Below are 20,758 nucleotides of genomic sequence, written 5' to 3'. Positions count from 1 at the left end.
GTTGGGTGATGAAATCTCATTATTCCAATTTCAGACCCAAAATGTATCCTTATCACTTTTTTCTCATACCTGGCACATCTGATCATCTTATTACTCCTTGTAATTACAAATACAGACATGATATTTATATAACCTTGTAAAATAAAACTTAAAATTTTCTCTTTTAAAATACTAATGTACTCTCTGTTTCCCAGCCTATATAACCTCCCAATTTCCACACCCTCTCTCTGAACCTGTATGTTTTATTTGTAACCTTGCCATTTCCTTTCTAACAAGTTAATAAATTGGGGCTTGCATTCAAAATAATTTGGCCTAAGAAAAAAATTTTTTTCACAGAACCGAATGCCTAACCCAGTAGCATGGAAGATAACCATGAAGAAAGCTCCATGCTACTGGATCGATGAAGGCAGAGACCTAACCTCTATAGTATGTTGTCAAAGTCTTCCCATAGCTGTGGAAAAGACCATTCTGTCAACATATCCATATATGCAATTCAACTATTATTTTCTTCACACACACAAAAAAGAATGGACCATGTGTGTACTCTTGCACAAAAGACATTCACTTCTTACAATCCTTACATGTTTAATTTCAACATCATGGCTTTTAATGCTACAGATATAGCCATTATGGCAAATGGACTTTCCCTCTTAAAAGACAGTATCTGACAATGAACAAAGTCATTTTCATCTTCCATGTGGCTTGGAATAGCGCAAGAGAAGTTGTATCATTTTGCCTTAGATATCTCATTTACAGCATGCAGAAAATATCAGATTTTAGCCATCTGTGAAGAAAGAGCCAGAATAAGGGTAACAGCTATCACTCTGTAAATTTTCTGAAACCTGCTGAAAGATTTTGTGAATGTGATGTATAACTTCCTTAGTACTATGCAACTGCTCTGTGCATATGTACAGAGCTCTGTGTATGCAAAGAATGATCTCGGCATGCCTGGGTGGCTTAGTTAAGCAGCTGCCTTCAGCTCAGATCATGATCCTGGGGTCCTGGGATCAAGCTCCACGTCAGACCCCCCATTCAATGGGGAGTCTGCGTCTCTCTCTCCCTCTGCCTGCTTATGAAATGATCTCTGCATTACAAGTACAGAAAAATAAGAGCAATACTATAATTTGGTGCATACTATATACAGTTGACCCTTGAACATACAGGTTAGAAGTCTCCATCCCCCATGTAGTTGAAAATCAGGTGTAGGAGTGCCTGGGTGGCTCAGCTGAGTGGCTGACTCTTTTTTTTTTTTTTAAGATTTTATTTATTTATTTGACAGGCAGATCACAAGTACGCAGAGAGGCAGGCAGAGAGAGAGGAGGAAGCAGGCTCCCTGCTGAGCAGAGAGTCGGATGCAGGGTTCGATCCCAGGACCCTGAGATCACGACCTGAGCTGAAGGCAGAGGCTTTAACCCACTGAGCCACCCAGGCGCCCCGAGTGGCTGACTCTTGATGTTGGCTCAGGTCATGATCTCAGGGTCATAAGTTCGAGGACTGCATCAGGATCCCTGCTCAGAGGGGGAGTCTGCTCGTCTCCTTCTACCTCTGCCCCTCCCCCATTCACGAGCATATGCTCTCAAGTACAAGGGCACCAGCGCACTCTCTCTCTCTCAAATAAATAAATAAATCTTTAAAAAAAGAAAATCCAGGTATAACTTTTGACTCCCCAAAAACTTAACTAACAGCCTACTGTTTACCAGAGGCCTTAACACATATTTTGCATGTTATATGTATTATATACTATAAACTAGATGAAAAATGTCGTTAAAAAATATCATCAAAGAAAATACATTTAGGTACTGTACTTTACTTAACAGAAAAAATCTGCATGTAAGTGGACCCCACACGGTTCATACCTGTACTATTCAAAGAGCAACTGTAATCCTATATAACCTATTTACTTTTCAAAGACTCAATTTTTTAATCACCCTGTATCTTGCCGCACCCCCCCCAAAAAAATGTGAAGTCTGTGTGTTTATAAATATTTTCTTATGTCACCAATACGAAAAGACAAACTGAAAAAGTACCTGCGGTATATTCAAACAGAACTTTGGTATCATTATTGAAAGAGTTCTTAACTTTAGAAAACCTAACAGTTTAAAACAGAAGGAGAACATTGGCAGCAACCTCTTCCACCTCAGCCACAGCAGCTTCTTCCTAGACACATTGCCAAAGCAAGGGAAGCAAAGGCAAAAATGAACTATTGGGGGGCACCTGGGTGGCTCAGTCGGTTAAGCGGATGCCTCCGGCTCAGGTCATGATCCCAGGGTCCTGGGATCAAGCCCCGCATCAGGCTCTCTGCTCAGTGGAGAGCCTGCTTCTTCCTCTCCCTCTGCTTGCTGCTCTGCCTACCTGTGCTCTCTCTATCCCTCCGTCAAATAAATAAATAAAAATCTTTTTAAAAAAATGAACTACTGGGACTTCATCAAGATAAAAAGCTTTTGCACAGCAAAGGAAACAGTTAACAAAACCAAAAGACAACCCACAGAATGGAAGATTATTTGCAAAGGACATATCAGATAAAGGACATATCAGATAAAGGACATATCAGATAAAAGATCCAAAATCTACACACAACTCATCAAACTCAATACCCAAGGAAAAAATAATCCAATCAAGAAACGGGCAGAAGACATGAACAGACATTTCTGCAAAGAAGACATCCACATGGCCAACAGACACATGTAAAAACTGCTCAACATCACTGGGCATCAGGGCAAACATCACTGGGCATCAGGGAAATACAGATCAAAAGCACAATGAGATACCACCTCACACCTGTCAGAATGGCTAAAATTAACAAGTCAGGAAACAACAGATGTTGGCAAGGATGAGGAGAAAGGGGAACCCTCCTACACTGTTGGTAGGAATGCAACAGTGGTGCAGCCACTCTGGAAAACAGTATGAAGGTTCCTCAGAAAGCTGAAAATAGAGTTACTCTATAGCCTAGCAACTGTGCTACTGGGTATTTACTCCAAAAATGCAAATGTAGTGATCCAAAAGGGCACACATACCCCAGTATTTATAGCAGCAATATCCACAATAGCCAAACTACAGAAAGAGCCTAAATGTCCATCAACAGATGAATGGATAAAGAGGATGTGGTGTGTGTGTGCGTGTGTGTATGTATATATATGTATATGTGTATATGTATGTATGTATATGTATATATATGTATACATACATACACATTATGGAATATTATGCATCCATCAAAAATGAGATCTTGCCATTTGCAAAGACATGGATGGAACTAAAGGGTATTATGCTAAGCAAAATAAGTCAATCAGAGAAAGACAATCATCATATGATCTCACTGATATGTGGAATTTGAGAAACAGGGCAGAGATTCATAGGGGAAGAGATGAAAAGATGAAACAAGACAAAACCAGAGAGGGAGACAAACCGTAAGAGACTCTCAATCTCAGGAAACAAACTGAGGGTTGCTGGAGAGGAGGGATGTGGGGGGAATGGGATGGCTGGGTGATGGACACTGGGGAGGGTATGTGCTGTGGTAAGGGCTGTGTGTTGTGTAAGAATGATCAATCACAGACCTATACCGCTGAAACAAATACATTATATGTTAATAATTTTAAAAAATAAATAAAAAATTTTTTAAAAGACACAAAGAGATTATTCTGATGACCTGACAAGTAATAAAACAAAAATTAAAATAACTGGACATCATTTTTAATTACCAAATTAACAAATATTTAAACTGATAAAAACCTGGGTGCCTGGGTGGTTCAGCTGGTTGAGCCACTGACTCTTGGTTTCAGCTCAGGTCATGATCTCTTAAGTCGTGGGACTGAGCCCCACCACAGGCTCCGCATTCAGTGCACAATCCGCTTGAAGATTCTCTCCCTCTGTCCCCCACCCCCGCATGCACGTGCTCTCTCTCTCTCTCTCTCTCTCTGTCAAATAAATGAATAAATCTTTCAAAAAAATTATTAAAAACCAATATAGACAATGGTGTGGTAAAAATGGCATTTTCATAAATTATTAGCTATATAAATTTGGAAAGCAATCAGGCAATCTTATCAGAACTTTAGAAACAGTATAGTCTATGGGGCGCCTGGGTGGCTCAGTGGGTTAAAGCCGCTGCCTTCGGCTCAGGTCGTGATCCCAGCGTCCTGGGATCGAGCCCCGCATCGGGCTCTCTGCTCAGCGGGGAGCCTGCTTCCTCCCTCTCTCTCTGCCTGCCTCTCTGCCTACTTGTGATCTGTCTGTCAAATAAATAAATAAAATCTTAAAAAAAAAACAAAAAAACAGTATAGTCTATAACACAATAATTCTAACTACAGTTCTAGCCAAAAGAAATGATCCAAAACACAGAATAAAGGACATAGAGAAGCAAGATTCCTGTCATGCTTTAATTTATAAAAGAAAAATACCTCAGTAATATGGGAATATTTAGGTGAATTATGACATAAACATTAGAGTCATCCAAAGTAAAGAGCCAAGAATAAAATCTGTGTATTTGTCATTATTTTAACTCCTACTTACAGATTTTTAAGATGCCAAATATTAAAAATGTTTACACATTAAATTTAAAATGTATCATTTTTGGGACAGAACTGCACAACAGGCTCCATGCTCCTTGCTCCACTCTGCTTGAGATTCTCTCCCCACCCCATTCCTCCCCCTGATTATGAGCACACTCTCTCTCTAAAGTGAATAAATCTGGGGCCCCTGGGTGGCTCAGTGTGTTAAGCCTCTGCCTTCAGCTCAGGTCATGATCTCAGGGTCCTGGGATCGATCCCCGCATCGGGCTCTCTGCTCAGCGGGGAGCCTGCTTCCCCTCCTCTCTCTGCCTGCTACTCTGCCTACTTGTGATTTCTCTCCCTCTGTCAAATAAATAAATAAAATCTTTTAAAAAATAAAATAAAATGAATAAATCTTTTTTTAAATGATAATAAAGTGTATTATTTTTAAATACATCAAGTACTAAACTATTTATTATCTGATGTAATCTAAAATTCGGTAATTCTCATGACTAGGAAACAGAATTTGAGATATATCAAGGAGTATTCTTATAACCTTCCAGAAAGTATATGTAAAATATTGTGTTATGTTTCAGGTGTATATTATTCTGTAGAAAGAATCCTTATGTTTTATCAGAATCTTGAAGACCCCAAAAAAGTAAAGAAACACTAATTTGGAAAAATGTGACATGCCTTCAAAGTACACTGTCTTCCTGGACACCTTATACACTTTGCTAAGACTTACTGCTTTAAAATCAAACAACTCAAACAGACCAGTTTACTCAATTGTATTCATCATGACTCCATGCTGTAATAACATATACCAAGAGTTTAGCCCTAATTCAACACATTAGTTTTATATAACGAGAAAAAAAGAAAGTCCCAATATACAATTTATCCCTGGCTCTTTTATAAAGTCATCAACTAACCTTAAATCACTTTTTTTTTTTTTTAAGACTTATTTATTCACTTCAGAGAGAGAGAGAGTGTATAGGCACCAGACAGGTGGGGAAGGGGGGCCCAGAGGAAGAGACTTTCAAGAAGACTTCCTGCTGAATGCAGAACCAGACACAGAGCTTGATCTCATGACCCAGAGATCATGACTTGGGTCAAAATCAAGAGTTAGATGCTTAAGGGACTAAGCCACCCAGGCACCCCTTAAATCACTTCTTTTAAAAGCTGGCCAAAAACTCCTTTGTGAATTATTTTTTTAAAAAGACAGAAATTCTCAAGAAGTTTATGCAGAACACTATACTATTTTATAAAAACTAAGGAATCACCATATACAATTTGGCATATCTACATCAGGAACAGTTTATAGGCTTTTACGTAGTTTAAATGGACATTTATGAGACAGAAGGAGGAAGAGCACCTAAATAACTCCTATCTCTTCTGTACGATTGTCCATATCTACGCTCAATTTCTAATGGTGCAGTGGTAACTAGGTACCCACGCTTTGCTAGGTGAAAATGGCTTCGAAGCCCAGTACCTAGACCAGACTTGCTCTGTTAAAAATTTAGATCTTGGACACTGAGTCAAGTTACTTATAGAAAACTCAGATAAAATGAGAAGCAGAATTACAAATTATGTGAAAATAAGAAGAGACCATAGAGAGAAAAAAGACTGTAGGACCCACAGTAAAGATGGAACAGACGGTATTCAGTCTGTGACTTTCTAGTTCCAGGTCCAACTCCCCATGTATGTGGTTAAACTGCCTATTGCTGCCTTTCAGCCAACCCTATTTGTACTTTAGCTAGTTTCAGTAAATTTAATTTCTGACTAGGATAAAGTCTTTGGGCTTAACTCTAACCCCGTTATAGTATTTTCTCTATGAATAAACCAAATTTGTCAAGTATGACTTGCCTTGTCTTAAAATATTGCCTGGTGTTCTCCCTTTAAGTACAGATTCTAATAAAATCTTATCTCTTAATTAATTATATTAGCAGATTATAACATATAAACATCTATTATCTAGGGAGTGCCCAAGACATCAAACAAACATGAAAAAACTGATAACTGGCAATTTGTATGTTAGTGAGATTAAGTTTGCTCCCATAAACAATTTTAAGTTAACTATTGCATATTGGCATTTCCAGTTTAGACTGGACTGCTGCCTTTAAAAGTAAGAGGAGAAAAGAAGTAACACAAAAGAAATTATACTGACATTCTTCCACAGTCCTCAGTAAACCCTATTTAATAAAATTGCCTCTGAGCCTTAGAGTTGAGAGAAGGCAATTAGAAGTAAAGCTCAACACAGAAGCACAAAATATACAGAAAACAAACATAAAGAAAAATAATTTACTATTCCCTAGAAAAAGAGAAACAATGCCAAACAAAACAGAGTATGTATACATGTATGTACTGGCAGGTAGAGGAGGGACGCTAACACAACAGAGAAAAGCTGAACAAGGAAAGTGAGAATCAGCTGAGGTACAAAAAAGGGCAAAAAGATTTTTCTATAGAAAAGAAAGACAAACAGATGAATAGATAAAGAAGATGTGGGGTGTGTGTGTGTGTGTGTGTGTGTATATGTATATATATATACACACACATATATACACATACACAACAGAATACGATGCAGTCATCAAAAGAAATGAAATCTTGCCATTTGCAACGATGTGGAGGGAACTAGAGGGTATTATGTTGAGTGAAATAAGTCAATCAGAGAAAGACAATTATCATATGATCTCCCTGAAATGAGGAAGTTGAGAAACAAAGTGGGGAGTCTGGGGGGTAGGGAAGGAAAAAATGAAACAAGATGGGATCAGGAGGGAGACAAACCGTAAGAGACTCTTCATCTCACAAAACAAACTGAGGGTTGCCGAGGGGAGTGGCGGAGGGAGAGAGTGGTTGGGTTGTGGACACTGGGGAGGGTATGTGCTATGGTGAGTGCTGTGAAGTGTGTAAACCTGGCGATTCACAGACCCGTACCCCTGGGGCTAATAATACATTATATGTTAATAAAAATTAAAAATTTTTTTAAAAGACAGTTGCAAGACCATTTTCCTTTTCCAAATGATTCAACTGTCTAGAAAAGAAAAAAGGAATGTAAGTGTTCATCTGAGTAACTAGGATAAAGTGCCAAGCAAAACAAACATATATTAGACATATACAAAAGCAAACATTCAATGCTTCAGCGGAAATGTGAATTTTATCTTGGGGTCTTATCATCATATTGCTAATATATGCTGGCAACAACTTGTAGACACAAGATCTGTATTACAAACAAGGTAGTAAGTCCCATCAACATATGCCAAGAATTTAAAGCTTAGTGTCTTTGGTCTAAGAAATCAGTCAATTAACTTGATGACTCTACATATACTCTATCTCAGGTGATGATGATGTGCCCAGTACTTACCTTCTTGAGGCTGAAAAGTGATTCTCATTTTTCTTCCTCCCTCATCTTGTGTGTCACACTAATCACCATACCTGGTCAATCGAAACTCTTGTATTACCTAAATATGTGTTCCTTTATTCCTAATACCACTCTATTTCGGACCCTCGTTATTATCTCTGGAACACTGCAAAACCCTCAACAGCGTCTAAGTAACTACTCTTGTCCATCTTCCCTCTCCCAATCCTCCTCTCATTATCCTCTAGAATGGCAGACCTATGGAGTTGGTAGATCAACTCTTTATTTTTTTTTTTAAAGATTTTATTTATTTATTTGACAGAGAGAAAGAGATCACAAGCAGGCAGAGCAGCAGACAGAGAGAGAGGGGGAAGCAGGCTCCCCACTGAGCAGGGAGCCCGATGCGGGGCTCGATCCCAGGACCCTGAGATCATGACCTGAGCTGAAGGCAGAGGCTTAACCCACTGAGCCACCCAGGCACCCCAGGCACCCCAGTAGATCAACTCTTGATCTTGGTTCAGGTGATGATCGCATGGATGTGAGATCCAGCTCTGCTCTCAGCAGGGAGTCTGCCTTAAGATACTCTCCCTCTGCCCCCTCCCTCCCCACCTCACACTCTCTTTCAAATGAATAAATCTTTCAGAAAAAAAGGTAGACCTGAGCACACGCCTTCCACATAAATATAAAAACCTTTCAATAGAAATAAAATTCAAAATCCTTAACATGATATACGAGGCCTTTGAAAATCTGGTCCTTGACGACCTCTCTCAGCATTCTACATATCACATTCAAACTCTAAGCTATGCTGCCCTTCTCCCTCACCACTACCCTCACGCTATCTCTCACTCTATTTCCTCCTTCAGAGCTTTTGCTTCTTCAGTCTGTAAAAGTAAAAACCACTGGTGTGCTCCTTCTTCTTTCCTCTCCTCACAGCCAGCACCTGGAGCCTTCTCACTCTTCAAAATTCAGAGAAGCTGGTGGCTCAGTGGGTTAAAGCCGCTGCCTTCGGCTCAGGTCATGGTCTCAGGATCCTGGGATTGAGCCCCGCATCGGGCTCTCTGCTCAGCGGGGAGCCTGCTTCCCCCTCTCTCTCTGCCTGCCTCTCTGCCTACTTGTGATTTCTGTCTGTCAAATAAATAAATAAAATCTTAAAAAAAAAAAAATTCAGAGAAGCTCCAATCTAGTCTAAGATATCCTGCTTCTTGCTTCTCTTCAGCCCTGTTACACCACATTAAGTAAACATTCTCTGTATTCTAGAATTCTTGCACATACTATACTACCTAACGATCAATAATTTGTGCCCATCTATCTACCAGGTAGGAGCTTTATGTATTCCTCATGCTTCCAGTAGTGTCTGATATAGACCAGAGCATGCCATACATAAATGTTGGCCAGATGAATGCACACATGAAATGTTCAGCTCCACTATCTGAAACCTAGCTTTTTAAATAGCACCAATGAGGAACCCCAAAATCAGAGAGAATATTTAGTACTTTCAAACTTTTCCACTCAGATGCTAAATATATTGATCAACACTTCTTGGAGGGCCTGGGCGGTTCAGTCAGTTAAGTGTCTAACTTCGGCTCAGGTCATAACCCCAACATCCTGCGATGGAGTCCTGGATCTGGGCTCCCTGCTCAGCTTCTCCCTCTCCTCCCAGCTCATGCTCTCTGTCACTATCTCTGCCTCTCTCTCTCAAATAAGTGAATAAAATCTTTAAAAAGCAAAACAAAACAACGCTTCTCTTAATAGTTATCCCACTACCATTCCTTTTAAAAAAAAATTGAAGGGATATTGGGCTAGCAATTTCTAAGTATTCCTCCACCTTTAAGCTTTTACAGTTAAATGACACCATGTTTTTATGGTGTTTTTATTTTTTTTATGTTTTCATGTTTTTATGGTGTTCTTTGTTTGTGTGGTCTATTGTAACCCTTCCTTTACTTATAAACACTCATTTATTTGTGGCCATCAATAAATAAAGACTCTTCAAAAGCATATATACAGGGACGCCTGCGTGGCTCAGTTGGTTGGACAGCTGCCTTCGGCTCAGGTCATGATCCCGGCGTCCAGGGATCGAGTCCCACATCGGGCTCCTTGCTCAGCGGGGAGCCTGCTTCTCCCTCAGCCTCTGCCTGCCACTCCGTCTGCCTGTGCTCCGCGCTCTCTCTCTCTCTCTCTCTGACAAATAAATAAAATCTTAAAAAAAAAAAAAAAAAAAAAAAAAAAAAAAAAAAAAAAGCATATATACAGAATACATACATCATCTACCAACTACTCTCTGGAAATCGTAGCTTTCTAAAATAAATGCCACCTGGGGAGACTGGCTGGCTCAGTCAGTGGAGCATATGACTTGATCTCAGGGCTGTAAGTTCAAGCTGCATGTTGGGTGCACAGATTACTTAAAAATAAAATCTTTAAAAATAAAAATAATTAAAATAAAATAAAATGCTTCCTTGACTCTGAAGAACACAAGTCTCTACCATTCTCTATGTTGCCCCAGTCTTCACATTTCTTAAAAATTATTGAAAGGTAACTAACATAGAGGGGCATCTGGGTGGCTCCATCAGGTAAGTGTCCAATTCTTGGTTTTGGCTCTGGTCATGCATGGTCTCAGGGTCCTAAGATCAAGCCCCATGTCAGGTTCCAAGCTCAGCGCAGAATCTGCTTGAGATTCTTTCCCTCTTCCTCCCTTTTTCCCATCCACCCAACCCCAGGCTTACACGTTCTTTCTCTGTAAAATAAATAAATAAAATCTTTAAAAAAAAAAAAAAAAAAGAAGGTAACTTAAAGGTAACATATACCATTCATTATGTTTATTACAAAACGTGTATGTCCGTGAAATGAAGAACTGATCGATACAACCTCAGAGGTCAAAAAATTTTTAAAAAGGGGGCGCCTGGGTGGTTCAGTGGGTTAAGCCCCTGCCTTCAGCTCAAGTCATGATCTCAGGGTCCTGGAATCGAGCCCCTCATCAGGCTCTCTGCTCGCCCGGGAGCCTGCCTCCCCCTCTCCCTCTGCCTCCTGCTCTGCCTACTTATGATCTCTCTCTCCCTGTCAAATAAACAAATAAAATCTTTTTTAATTAATTAATTAGTTAATTAATTAATTAATTAGTTAATTAATTAATTTTTAATTAATTAATTTTTAATTAATTAATTAGTTAATTAATTAATTAAAAACCGAACCTGGTGACAAATGGTACAAAAACTGGCTGTTATACATTTAGGGACATAATAAGTCAACACAATGAGTTCTCTGCAATTTAGAAACACTACATAGATATTCTAGAAAATTCCCCTTCCTATCATTCACAAAATTTTCTTCTCTTTGTTTGTTGGTTTGTTTTATTTTTTCCTAAATCCCACTATGTTTCACCACACAAGATTATTTATTATTCTATGAACTCACTACCACCTTCCCTTTGTACTTACTGCACTAATTTATGTTACTTTCTGTCTGGAATTATTATTTAAGCCTTCTTCCACAGGTCAAATTCCTAGTTATTCTGCAAAGTCCTTATAATCTCTTTGTGTGCTTTATTCAATTCCTTAGGCAAAAGTAATCCCTCCTTTTCATTATGTTCCATAATAGGCCATTCATATTTATTATTATTATGGGTATCCCCCATTTTTCAAAAGTCTGTGCTATGCCACTTTGATTTTACAAGACTTACATTAATACCTGTTTTGCTAACTAAAAACAATCCAAGAAGGATTTTTGCTTTTATGAAAAAAGGCAAAAAGGGAAAGTGGTGTTCAACATTTGCTTTGCATTGAGCCATTACAGAGGCAGCATCCACCCAGAGCAGCATGAATGGCACTGCCAAGCTCCTTCCCAAGGAACTACACTCAGCATCTCCACATCAAGCCTCCAGAGCTTTGAACTATGTCTGTAACCATCTGTGCTTTGTCTCGGTTTACTTTGTGCATCTGTTATACCGGTGAGTCCTAAGGTATCAGAAAAGTTTAAGAAAGGTTATTTTTTCAATCTGGGAATGCTCAAAACTTTTTCCATATAAATTAATGGTAACTGCTTTCTCAATTTTATACCAATTTCAGCTTAGGAAAGGTTTTACAGGAATGCTTTACTTTTGATAGCTGCAGAAACCTGGATTTATAACATATATTATTATCATTTTCATATGTTATAAATGGGGGAAGAGGCAGAGGGAGAGGGAGAAGTAGACTTCTCACTGAGCAGGGAGCTTGATACAGGGCTTGATCCCAGGACCCTGAAATCAGGACAAGCCAAAGGCAGATGTTTAACTGACTGAGCCACCCAGGCGCCCAACTATCTTTCTAAATCGGAGTCGCATATGGAAAAAACCCTGCATTTTATGCTTCTTTGAATTCCCAGTGTCTAGCACAATGCATGATATAAAATAGGTCCACAGTAAGAGACCAATACATTAATAAATGCTCTTCAACACTCTTTACTACCATCCACTAAAAATCGTGTCTTCCAAAACTCAACAATCCATTTTCTAATTGTTCCTATCATTTCAGAATTACATGCCTATTAGCTACCCTGAATAATCATGAACAGATTATTATTATGCTTTTAAGGTTAACTATACAAATCAACAACCATAAAAATCCAAGAAACAGGGAAGAGAGCTGACTCATGAGCACCACTGAGACTGAACTGTGACGGCCTACTTATATGTGGGATATAGCATAGCACTGTAAATATATCTTCTCTTATGACTTTTTTTTTATTAACATATAACGTATTATTAGCCCCAGGGGTACAGGTCTGTGAATAGCCAGGTTTACACACTTCACAGCACTCACCATAGCACATACTCTCCCCAATGCCCATAACTCAACCACCCTCTCCTCCCCGCCCCTCACAACCCTCAGTTTGTTTTGTGAGATTAAGAGTGTCTTACGGTTTGTCTCCCTCCCGATCCCATCTTGTTTAATTTATTCTTTTCCTACCCCCCAAACTCCCCATGTTGCTTCCCAACTTCCTCATATCAGGGAGATCATATGATAGTTGTCTCTCTTATGACTTTCTCAATAATATTTTCTTTTCTCTAGCTTACTTTACTGTACGAATACAGTATATAATACACAATATATAAAATACATGTTTATCAACTAGTTTTTGGTAAGGCTTCTGGTCAATAGTAGGAATTCAGTTTTTCAGGAGTCAATACATGGATTTTTGACTGTGGAAGAGTCGACATCCTTAATTCCCACATTCAAGGGTCAACCATATAGCATCCTCATATAAGGAAAACTATAAAATGAGCTTGATGGAGAGAAATACCATGTTTCCAGAAGTGAAGATTCAATATTATAAAAAGATCAATTCATCCTCAAAACAAAAGTTCACTGTAACACTAATACAATCGAAACTGTATTTTGTTAATCCTAATGTTAATCTGGAAAAAGAAAGATGTAACAATATTTATTCTATCATGTACTAAAATGTACATAAAGCCATAATAATTTAGAATAGGTACTAGGGTAAGAATAAACAGATGCAATAATGGAACAGAAAAAATGTCAAAAACAGCCAAGAATTTAATGATGATCAAAACAGTATTTCGTTTCTTTTTTTTAAAGTGATCTCTACACCCAGTATGGGGCTCGAACTCACAACCCTGAGATCAAGAGTCATGTACTCTTCAAATTACTCTGTAAAACATAGATTATTCAGTAGTGTTGAAAAAGCTGACTATGTGGAAGGGGAAAATGTAGACACATATGTCTATATTTGATACATATGATAAAATGAACTCTAAATGGATAAAAGATTTATATCTAAATAGTCCATTCCTCCTTCTTTCCCTTACTCCTTGAGTACATTAGTCTTAGAGCCATAAGATGGGTCCGAGCATGGCAGCATCCATGCTGGGGAAATGGGGAAGTCTAACACAGGTGTCAAAGCCCCAACAAAGTAAGCTCCCATGAGGGTGCTAAGGGTAGGGTGGTGGAGTGCCAAAACCTAAGCAAGGTGAGGAGACCAACCATTTGAGAGAAGAGGGAGGGAGCAATGACTAAAGCTGAATATCAAATCCCAAAAATGGTGAAAAGGGCAGCCAACACAGGGAAGCAGCAGCAACCCAGAGTGAAGTGTGGAATCCAAACAAGGTTAGGATGATTGCAGCATTAGAGGATCGTAGCAATCCATCTGTTAATACAAGAGAGACTGATCAATTAAGTAAATTCATTGAGGATAATGGGAGTCAGGTTTTTTACTGCTGGGATGAGAGTCATAAACACGAAAAGAAAAATTTTATAAAACAAACCCTGCATTGTTGGATTCAATTTGGAGAAATTACTAAGAGTTTATGGTTCTAGCTCTCTATATTTAAAAATACATATAGATATGTGTATATCTATAACATATACTCATATATTGAATCAGAAGTATCATTGTGACCTCACAGACTTCAAAATATAGAGATAAGCACTGAAAAAATATTGATGTGAATGTGTATCTATCTCTGTATCTATATATATACATATATTTCCTAGCTATTCCCACGGAGAGGGCCTGGGATTAGCAATATCCCAATAACAGTAATCGCACTTAGTGGGACAGCTAGGGTGGCTCCGTCAGTTAAGCATCTGCCCTCAGTTCAGGTCATGATCCCAGAGTCCTGGGATCAAGTCCTGAATCGGCCTCCTTGCTCAGTGAGGAGCCTTCTCCCTCTGCCTGCCACTTCCTCTGTTTGTGCTCTGTATCTCTCCCTCTCTCTAATAAATAAAATCCTTAAGAATAATCCTTAAAAATCATCATCATCATCATCATCATCATCACACTTAGCCCCCACTTTGGTTTCTAAAAGAAATCAAGACTCCTTGGAGAAACAGGTAATGATTCCAGGGCTAGGGATCATCAGGAATGATCCAAGATGAGCCTGGGAACATACTGCTGTGTCCAAATAAAGAGCTCACAACATACCAAAACACACAGAAGCCAGCTTGAAGATAGATGACAGTAATGGGGGAATGACCCATTAAAATAAAATAGTAACACATAAGTCCATATTAGTCTATACTAATATAAACAGATAAACGGGACACAGAGAAAGTTATTCCCTGAGGTGGAATGCCATCTGACGAATGCAGAACAAGAGATGGAAACAGAAAACCACCACTTGCTATCAATCACAGTGATAAACTAAGGCAAGAAATAACAATGAATACTAAAATTAGTGGTTAAAAGGCACAAGGAACAAGATATTTTTTTTTTAAGATTTTATTTACTTTATTTGACAGATAGAGATCACAAGTAGGCAGAGAGGCAGGCAGAGAGAGAGAGAGAGAGAGGAGGAAGCAGGCTCCCCGCTGAGCAGAGAGCCCGATGTGGGGCTCAATCCCAGGACCCTGGGATCACGACCCAAGCCGAAGGCAGCGGCTTTAACCCACTGAGCCACCCAGGCGCCCCACAAGATATTTATATACAAACTACTTCCTCACAAAATGCTTTATTATAAAGGGAAAGAATATTAATTTCCCAGTGAAGAAACCTTACAGACACCACCTTAACCAAGTGATGAATGGGAAAAACTGAAATCATGTACTACCTGACCGGATGCAATGAGAATAAGGCATCACTTCTGTGATATTCCTGCCAAATACAAGATCTAAATTTAATCATGAGGAAAATCCAAATAGCAGAACATTCAACAAAATAACTGGCCTGCAATCCTCAGAATTATCAAAGTTAAGAAACTGAAGGAAAGACTGAGTTACTACTGAAGATTAAAGGAGACTTACAAGACAAAGTACAATCTGTGATCTTTTTGCTATAAAAGGCATTACTGGAAAAATGGGGGAAAACAGTAATGAAAATCAGGGAAATGATGAGGTCAGTGGATTACAGTAATAATGGATAAAAGTTAATTTCCTCTTTTTGATGACAGTACCCTGGCCATGCAGGAGAAAAAAGTCCTTTCTTAGAGGAAATGCAAACTAAAGCATTCTGGGGGACGCCTGGAGGGGCCTCAGCAGGTTAAGTGGCTGCCTTCGCCTCAGGTCATGACCTCAGGGTCCTGGGATGGAGCCCCACAATGGGCTCCTGCTCAGTGGACAGTCTGCTTCTCCCTCTCCCTTTGCCCCTCCCCACTCCACTCATGTTCGAGCTCTCTCTCAAATAAATAAATAAATAAATTTTTAAAAATAAATAAAGCATTCTGGAATGTCACCATATATTGATAAATAACTCTGAAAAGGTTTACAAGAGGAAGAGCTCTTTGTACTATTAATGCAACCTTTATGTAAATTTAAAATTACTTCAAAAGTAAAAGGAAAAACAAATACTTAAAAATATGAACTTGGGGGCGCCTGGGTGGCTCAGTGGGTTAAAGCCTCTGCCTTCGGCTCAGGTCATGATCCCAGGGTCTTGGGATCAAGCCCCGCATCAGGCTCTCTGCCCAGCGGGGAGCCTGCTTCCCCCTCTCTCTCTGCCTGCTTGTGATCCCTGTCTGTCAAATAAATAAATAAATAAAATCTTTTTAAAAAATATATGAACTTGATGAACAATAAAGGGACTTAAAGATACGAACTTGAAAGTACTAATAAAAAATTTATACATTAGCATAGAGAAAAATTTTCTTTGTGTGGCATCAAAAGCAGAAACAATAGAAAATAGCTCTGTAAATTATATAAAAATGTTTAACTTCTCAACCAGAAAAAAATAATCTGCTAAAATACCAACAACAATAAAAACCATGAAGACATAATGAAAGTTAAAAAGCAAATGTTAGCAAAAAAAAAAAAAAAAAAAAAAAAGCAAATGTTCAATTAAGGTAAACAGCATATAAAGCAAGTATACAAGACAAAAGAAAAAAATCTCTAATATAAAAAACATTTTGTAAGAAAAAATTTTTAAATACAGTACTAAAATGAACAAAGAGCTATTCAAGGTCAATTAGTAAACATGAATAACATTTTTTAACTATAAAATATTTAGCCTAATATTTCTCACTAAAACGAATAGTGAAGGGGGCACTAGGGTGGCTCAGTCAGTTAAACGGCTGCCTTTGGCTTAGGTCATGATCCCAGAGTCCTGGGATTGAGCCCCATGTTAGGCTCCCTACTCAGTGGGGAGTCTGCTTCTCCCTTTCCCTCTCCCTCTGCACTCAGGAGCTCTTTCTCTCTCTCTCTAAAATAAATAAATAAAATCTTTTTTTAATTAAATAAGTAAAAGAACAGCAAAGATTGTTTTAATGCTAATACACAGTACACTTAACAGGATGTAAGATTATGAGCAACCTCACATATTACTCAAGTGTATAAATTTGAAACTGTATTTCAGAGGACAATTTCATACAATACATTTACAGAAGTTTCCAAAATATTCACAGCCTTTTACACAGAGATTCTACTGGCATCTACAAGCCAAAGCAAAAGCCAAAGCCAAACGAGGCCCTTCAAAGTAAGGGATTCCTTTGATGAAATTAATATATCAAAACTAATAACACTCTGTACTATATGCTAAGTATCCACTAAAAATAATGGCAGAAATCTAGCAGATACAGAAAGATGTCCATGGTTGATAAAGTTTCAAAAACACAAAACAGTATAAGAAATAAATCCATTTTTTTACAAATACTATATATAAAAATGCACACAAAAAATCTAAAAGGATCACAAAAGAGAAGACTTAGGACAATTCCTGTCTTGTATTTTTCCAGTTACTATATTTTAAAGTTTTAAATATAAATATTAATAATCTACATTATAAAACACCTAACACGAAAATATTTGAAACCTTAGAACTGATGATACCTTTTCCCCACAGAAATGGTATTAAATGGTAATACTATATTTAAAGACAAACTGGATAAAACAAAAGTCATCTAACACACAAAAGAATGAAGAAATAATATTTATGTACTAATCAATACAAAGATACAGGGTGAAAAAAAAGCAAAGAAAATTAAATTAAGTTTTTATGAAAAAGCCAACAAAAAAAATCCTATCTTGAGGATAGAAAATAATTTGGGAAAGGAAAAGGAGCAAGTAACATTCTGTAACAGGATTATTTTTAATAAAAGATATTTTATATCATAATAAATGTTATACCAAATAATGATTAATTCAAATTTAATAGAATCTTTATGTTTGAAAGAATATAAAAACCAATAACTCCTAAAGGACAAATCTATGAGAACTTAAATGTCATTTAAATGTTAAAATACTGAATATCTAGGTTAGCAAAAGGTATATAGATTTTTTTGTTCTCCTATGACTTTAGAATATATTTTAATAATTGTAGTTTACCATTTAGTAATTATACTTTTTTCAAATCTGATGGAGGCATATGATTTAAAATTTTTAATGAAGGCCTATAATCAAACAAAATACAATAAAATCCTGTATAGTTCCCAGCTTTAGAACAATTATATTCGAACATCAATAAAATAGTATCTACTGTACCTTATTGTAACGATCATGTGGAACAGATTGTAAAACAATTGGTTCCATTGTAGAAACATTGGCAAACTGTACCTCTGGAATATACAGGGCACAAACCACATGAGCCCAACCTAAAAATAAATAAAAGTAATGTCATTTTCCAGTTTTCAATAAAACTTTTTGAAACATAAATACAATCATTAACTTTCTAAAGAGATCCTTTAAATGCCTATGTTAAGTAAATGCACAACAAAACATGAGCAAATTCTCATTACTGACTGAATAGTCAAACCACTACTGATAAAGCACTCAATCATTTCTCCAGGATAGTAACACAAATAAAACATTTTTAAAATTCAATCAAATGCTAACACTGATACTTCTTATAAGAGTACACTAAATAATTCAAATCAATAGTATTTCTGAAAACCACTTTAAAAATAAGATAAAATAAGGGGCATATGGGTGGCTCGGTCAGTTGAGCAACTGACTCTTGATTTGGGCTCAGGTCATCATCTCAGGGTTATGGGATTGAGCCTCACATCAGGTTCCACGCTGGGCATGTAGCCTACCTGGGATTCTCTCTCTCTATCCCTCTGCCCCTATTCCCCCTTTTCAAAACAAAAAAGGAAAATAAAAATAAAAATTTTGATATTTTAATCTTAAATGTCAATAATAAAATTTTAGATTTCGTTAATGTTCATACTTTAAGTACTAGTACTAACATTCATTATTTTACTATTTCAATTTTTTATTTAAAATATTTTAATAATTGATATTAAATATTAAAGCTTCTTTTAATTTTTTAAAATGTGACTGAAGGTATCAAAAAGATGTGGTAATGAGGAATTATTGAGCCAAAACTGGAAAAGATGAAGTCCAGGGAGGTGAGTACAGCTTTTGGCCACTTTTGCCACCCAAGAGTCATCTGCCTACTTCAGAGAAAACAAGTAAAAAAGGTGAAAGGAGGTTTTGACAAACTCAGAAGGCCAAAAGAATAGGGACCTACCTAGGTCCATCAGACAACTGAGGGAAAAGGGGAACTAAGAAGCTCCAACCCCCTTCCACCTGAAACACTGAAGGGCTACAAGCCAGAACAATAAAAAGTACATGGACCCTCAAAGAGACTGCACTAAGGCGTTGATCATCTCAAACTCTGAAACTGGACTCATGTAAGACTAAATTACAGGTGCCCATAGGCACCAGAGAGAAGCAAATATACAGCCTCTCTGAAGGAAAACAATGGAATTTTGACTACAAATAACTACTATTGGTTCATTACCATTTTCAGCAGAATAAAAAGTACGAAACACATGAGAGATAAAACAACATAAATGAAAACCAGCAGAAACAAGAAAATCAAAACAGATCTATATTTTGGAGTTTCAGTCACAGACATTAAAATAAGTATCCTTATTACATTCAAATACATACAACACAAATTGAAAATTTCTTCCAAGAACTGAAAACTGTAATAGTAAACCAAAAATCCCAGACGTAAAAACAAAAATTTGTTAAAAATCAATGGGCAAAGGGCATCTGGGTGGTTCAGTCAGTTAGGCATCTGACTCTTGATTTCAGCTCAGGTCATGACCTCAGGGTCATAAAATGAGCCCTCCGTGGAGCCTACTTAAGGTTCTCTCTTCCTCCCACCTTCCCTCCCCACTTGTACATGTGTGCACTCTCTCTCTCATTCCTTTAAAAAAAAAAAAGTGGGGGGGTGCGCCTGGGTGGCTCAGTGGGTTAAGCCTCTGCCTTCAGCTGAGGTCACAGTATCAGGGTTCTGGGATTGGGCCCCACATTGGGCTCTTTGCTCAGCAGAGAGCCTGCTTCCCCCTCTCTCTCTGCCAGCTGCTCTGCCTACTTGTGATCTCCGTCTGTGAAATAAATTAATAAAATCTTTTTAAATAAATAAATAAATAAATAAAATCTTAAAAGAAAAAAAAGAAAATGAATGGGTGGGAGGGATTAACAGCAATTTAGACATAGATGAAAACAGAATTAGAGAGCAATAACAAAATAGGTCAGAAGAAAATATCCAAAACATAGCACTTTGGAGTTCCTTCAGGCCAAGGCAGAAGGAAAGGAACTGAGGCCAAGCTCAGGACACTCCCAAAGTTCAGAAGATTAGGTGAAACCAAGGCCGCGAAAACCAGCAGGTCAAAGCACCAGAAATGAAAGTTCTTCAAATAGAGAACAAATACAGACAGAGATACACAGAGAACACCACTTGAATATTAAAGGAGAGAACATATGAGTGAAGAAATTACCTGAACCTGGAAAAAGAACCATCCAGAAGAATTAAAGGAAAGAGTATCCGGCAGACAAAAAGAGCCAGAAACATGGCTTGGTCCCCCTAGCCAGACTGGAAAAACTCAACTTACAGGGCATTGGTTATGTGAATACTCAGAAAGATCTTGCCTCGGTAGCAGGGAATAATTTACCCTTAGGCCAAGCACTGCTCTAGACCCATCTAATAAATCATAAGAGCAAGAAGCTGAAAGGATCTAACTATTTCCAAAGAACCTAACTGTATCTCA

The 20,758-nt window shown here is 37.8% G+C and overlaps 1 protein-coding gene across 2 annotated transcripts in view; it reads right to left on the bottom strand.

The window, feature by feature from the left end:
* Window positions 1-20,758, bottom strand: part of MLLT10 (MLLT10 histone lysine methyltransferase DOT1L cofactor) — a 249,801-nt gene that overhangs the window by 140,570 nt on the left and 88,473 nt on the right. For both annotated transcript variants that reach the window (XM_080810109.1, XM_080810110.1), the window contains one exon: window positions 18,240-18,349. In XM_080810109.1, coding sequence (XP_080666235.1) covers window positions 18,240-18,349 — 110 coding nt within the window. The remainder of the gene's footprint in view (window positions 1-18,239; window positions 18,350-20,758) is intronic.

The sequence above is a fragment of the Martes martes genome (genome assembly GCF_963455335.1).
Source record: "Martes martes genome assembly, chromosome: 8".
In the NCBI taxonomy this organism is placed as follows: domain Eukaryota; kingdom Metazoa; phylum Chordata; class Mammalia; order Carnivora; family Mustelidae; genus Martes; species Martes martes.
Note: the sequence above shows the minus strand (reverse complement) of the source record. Positions and strands in the feature narration are given on the sequence as shown.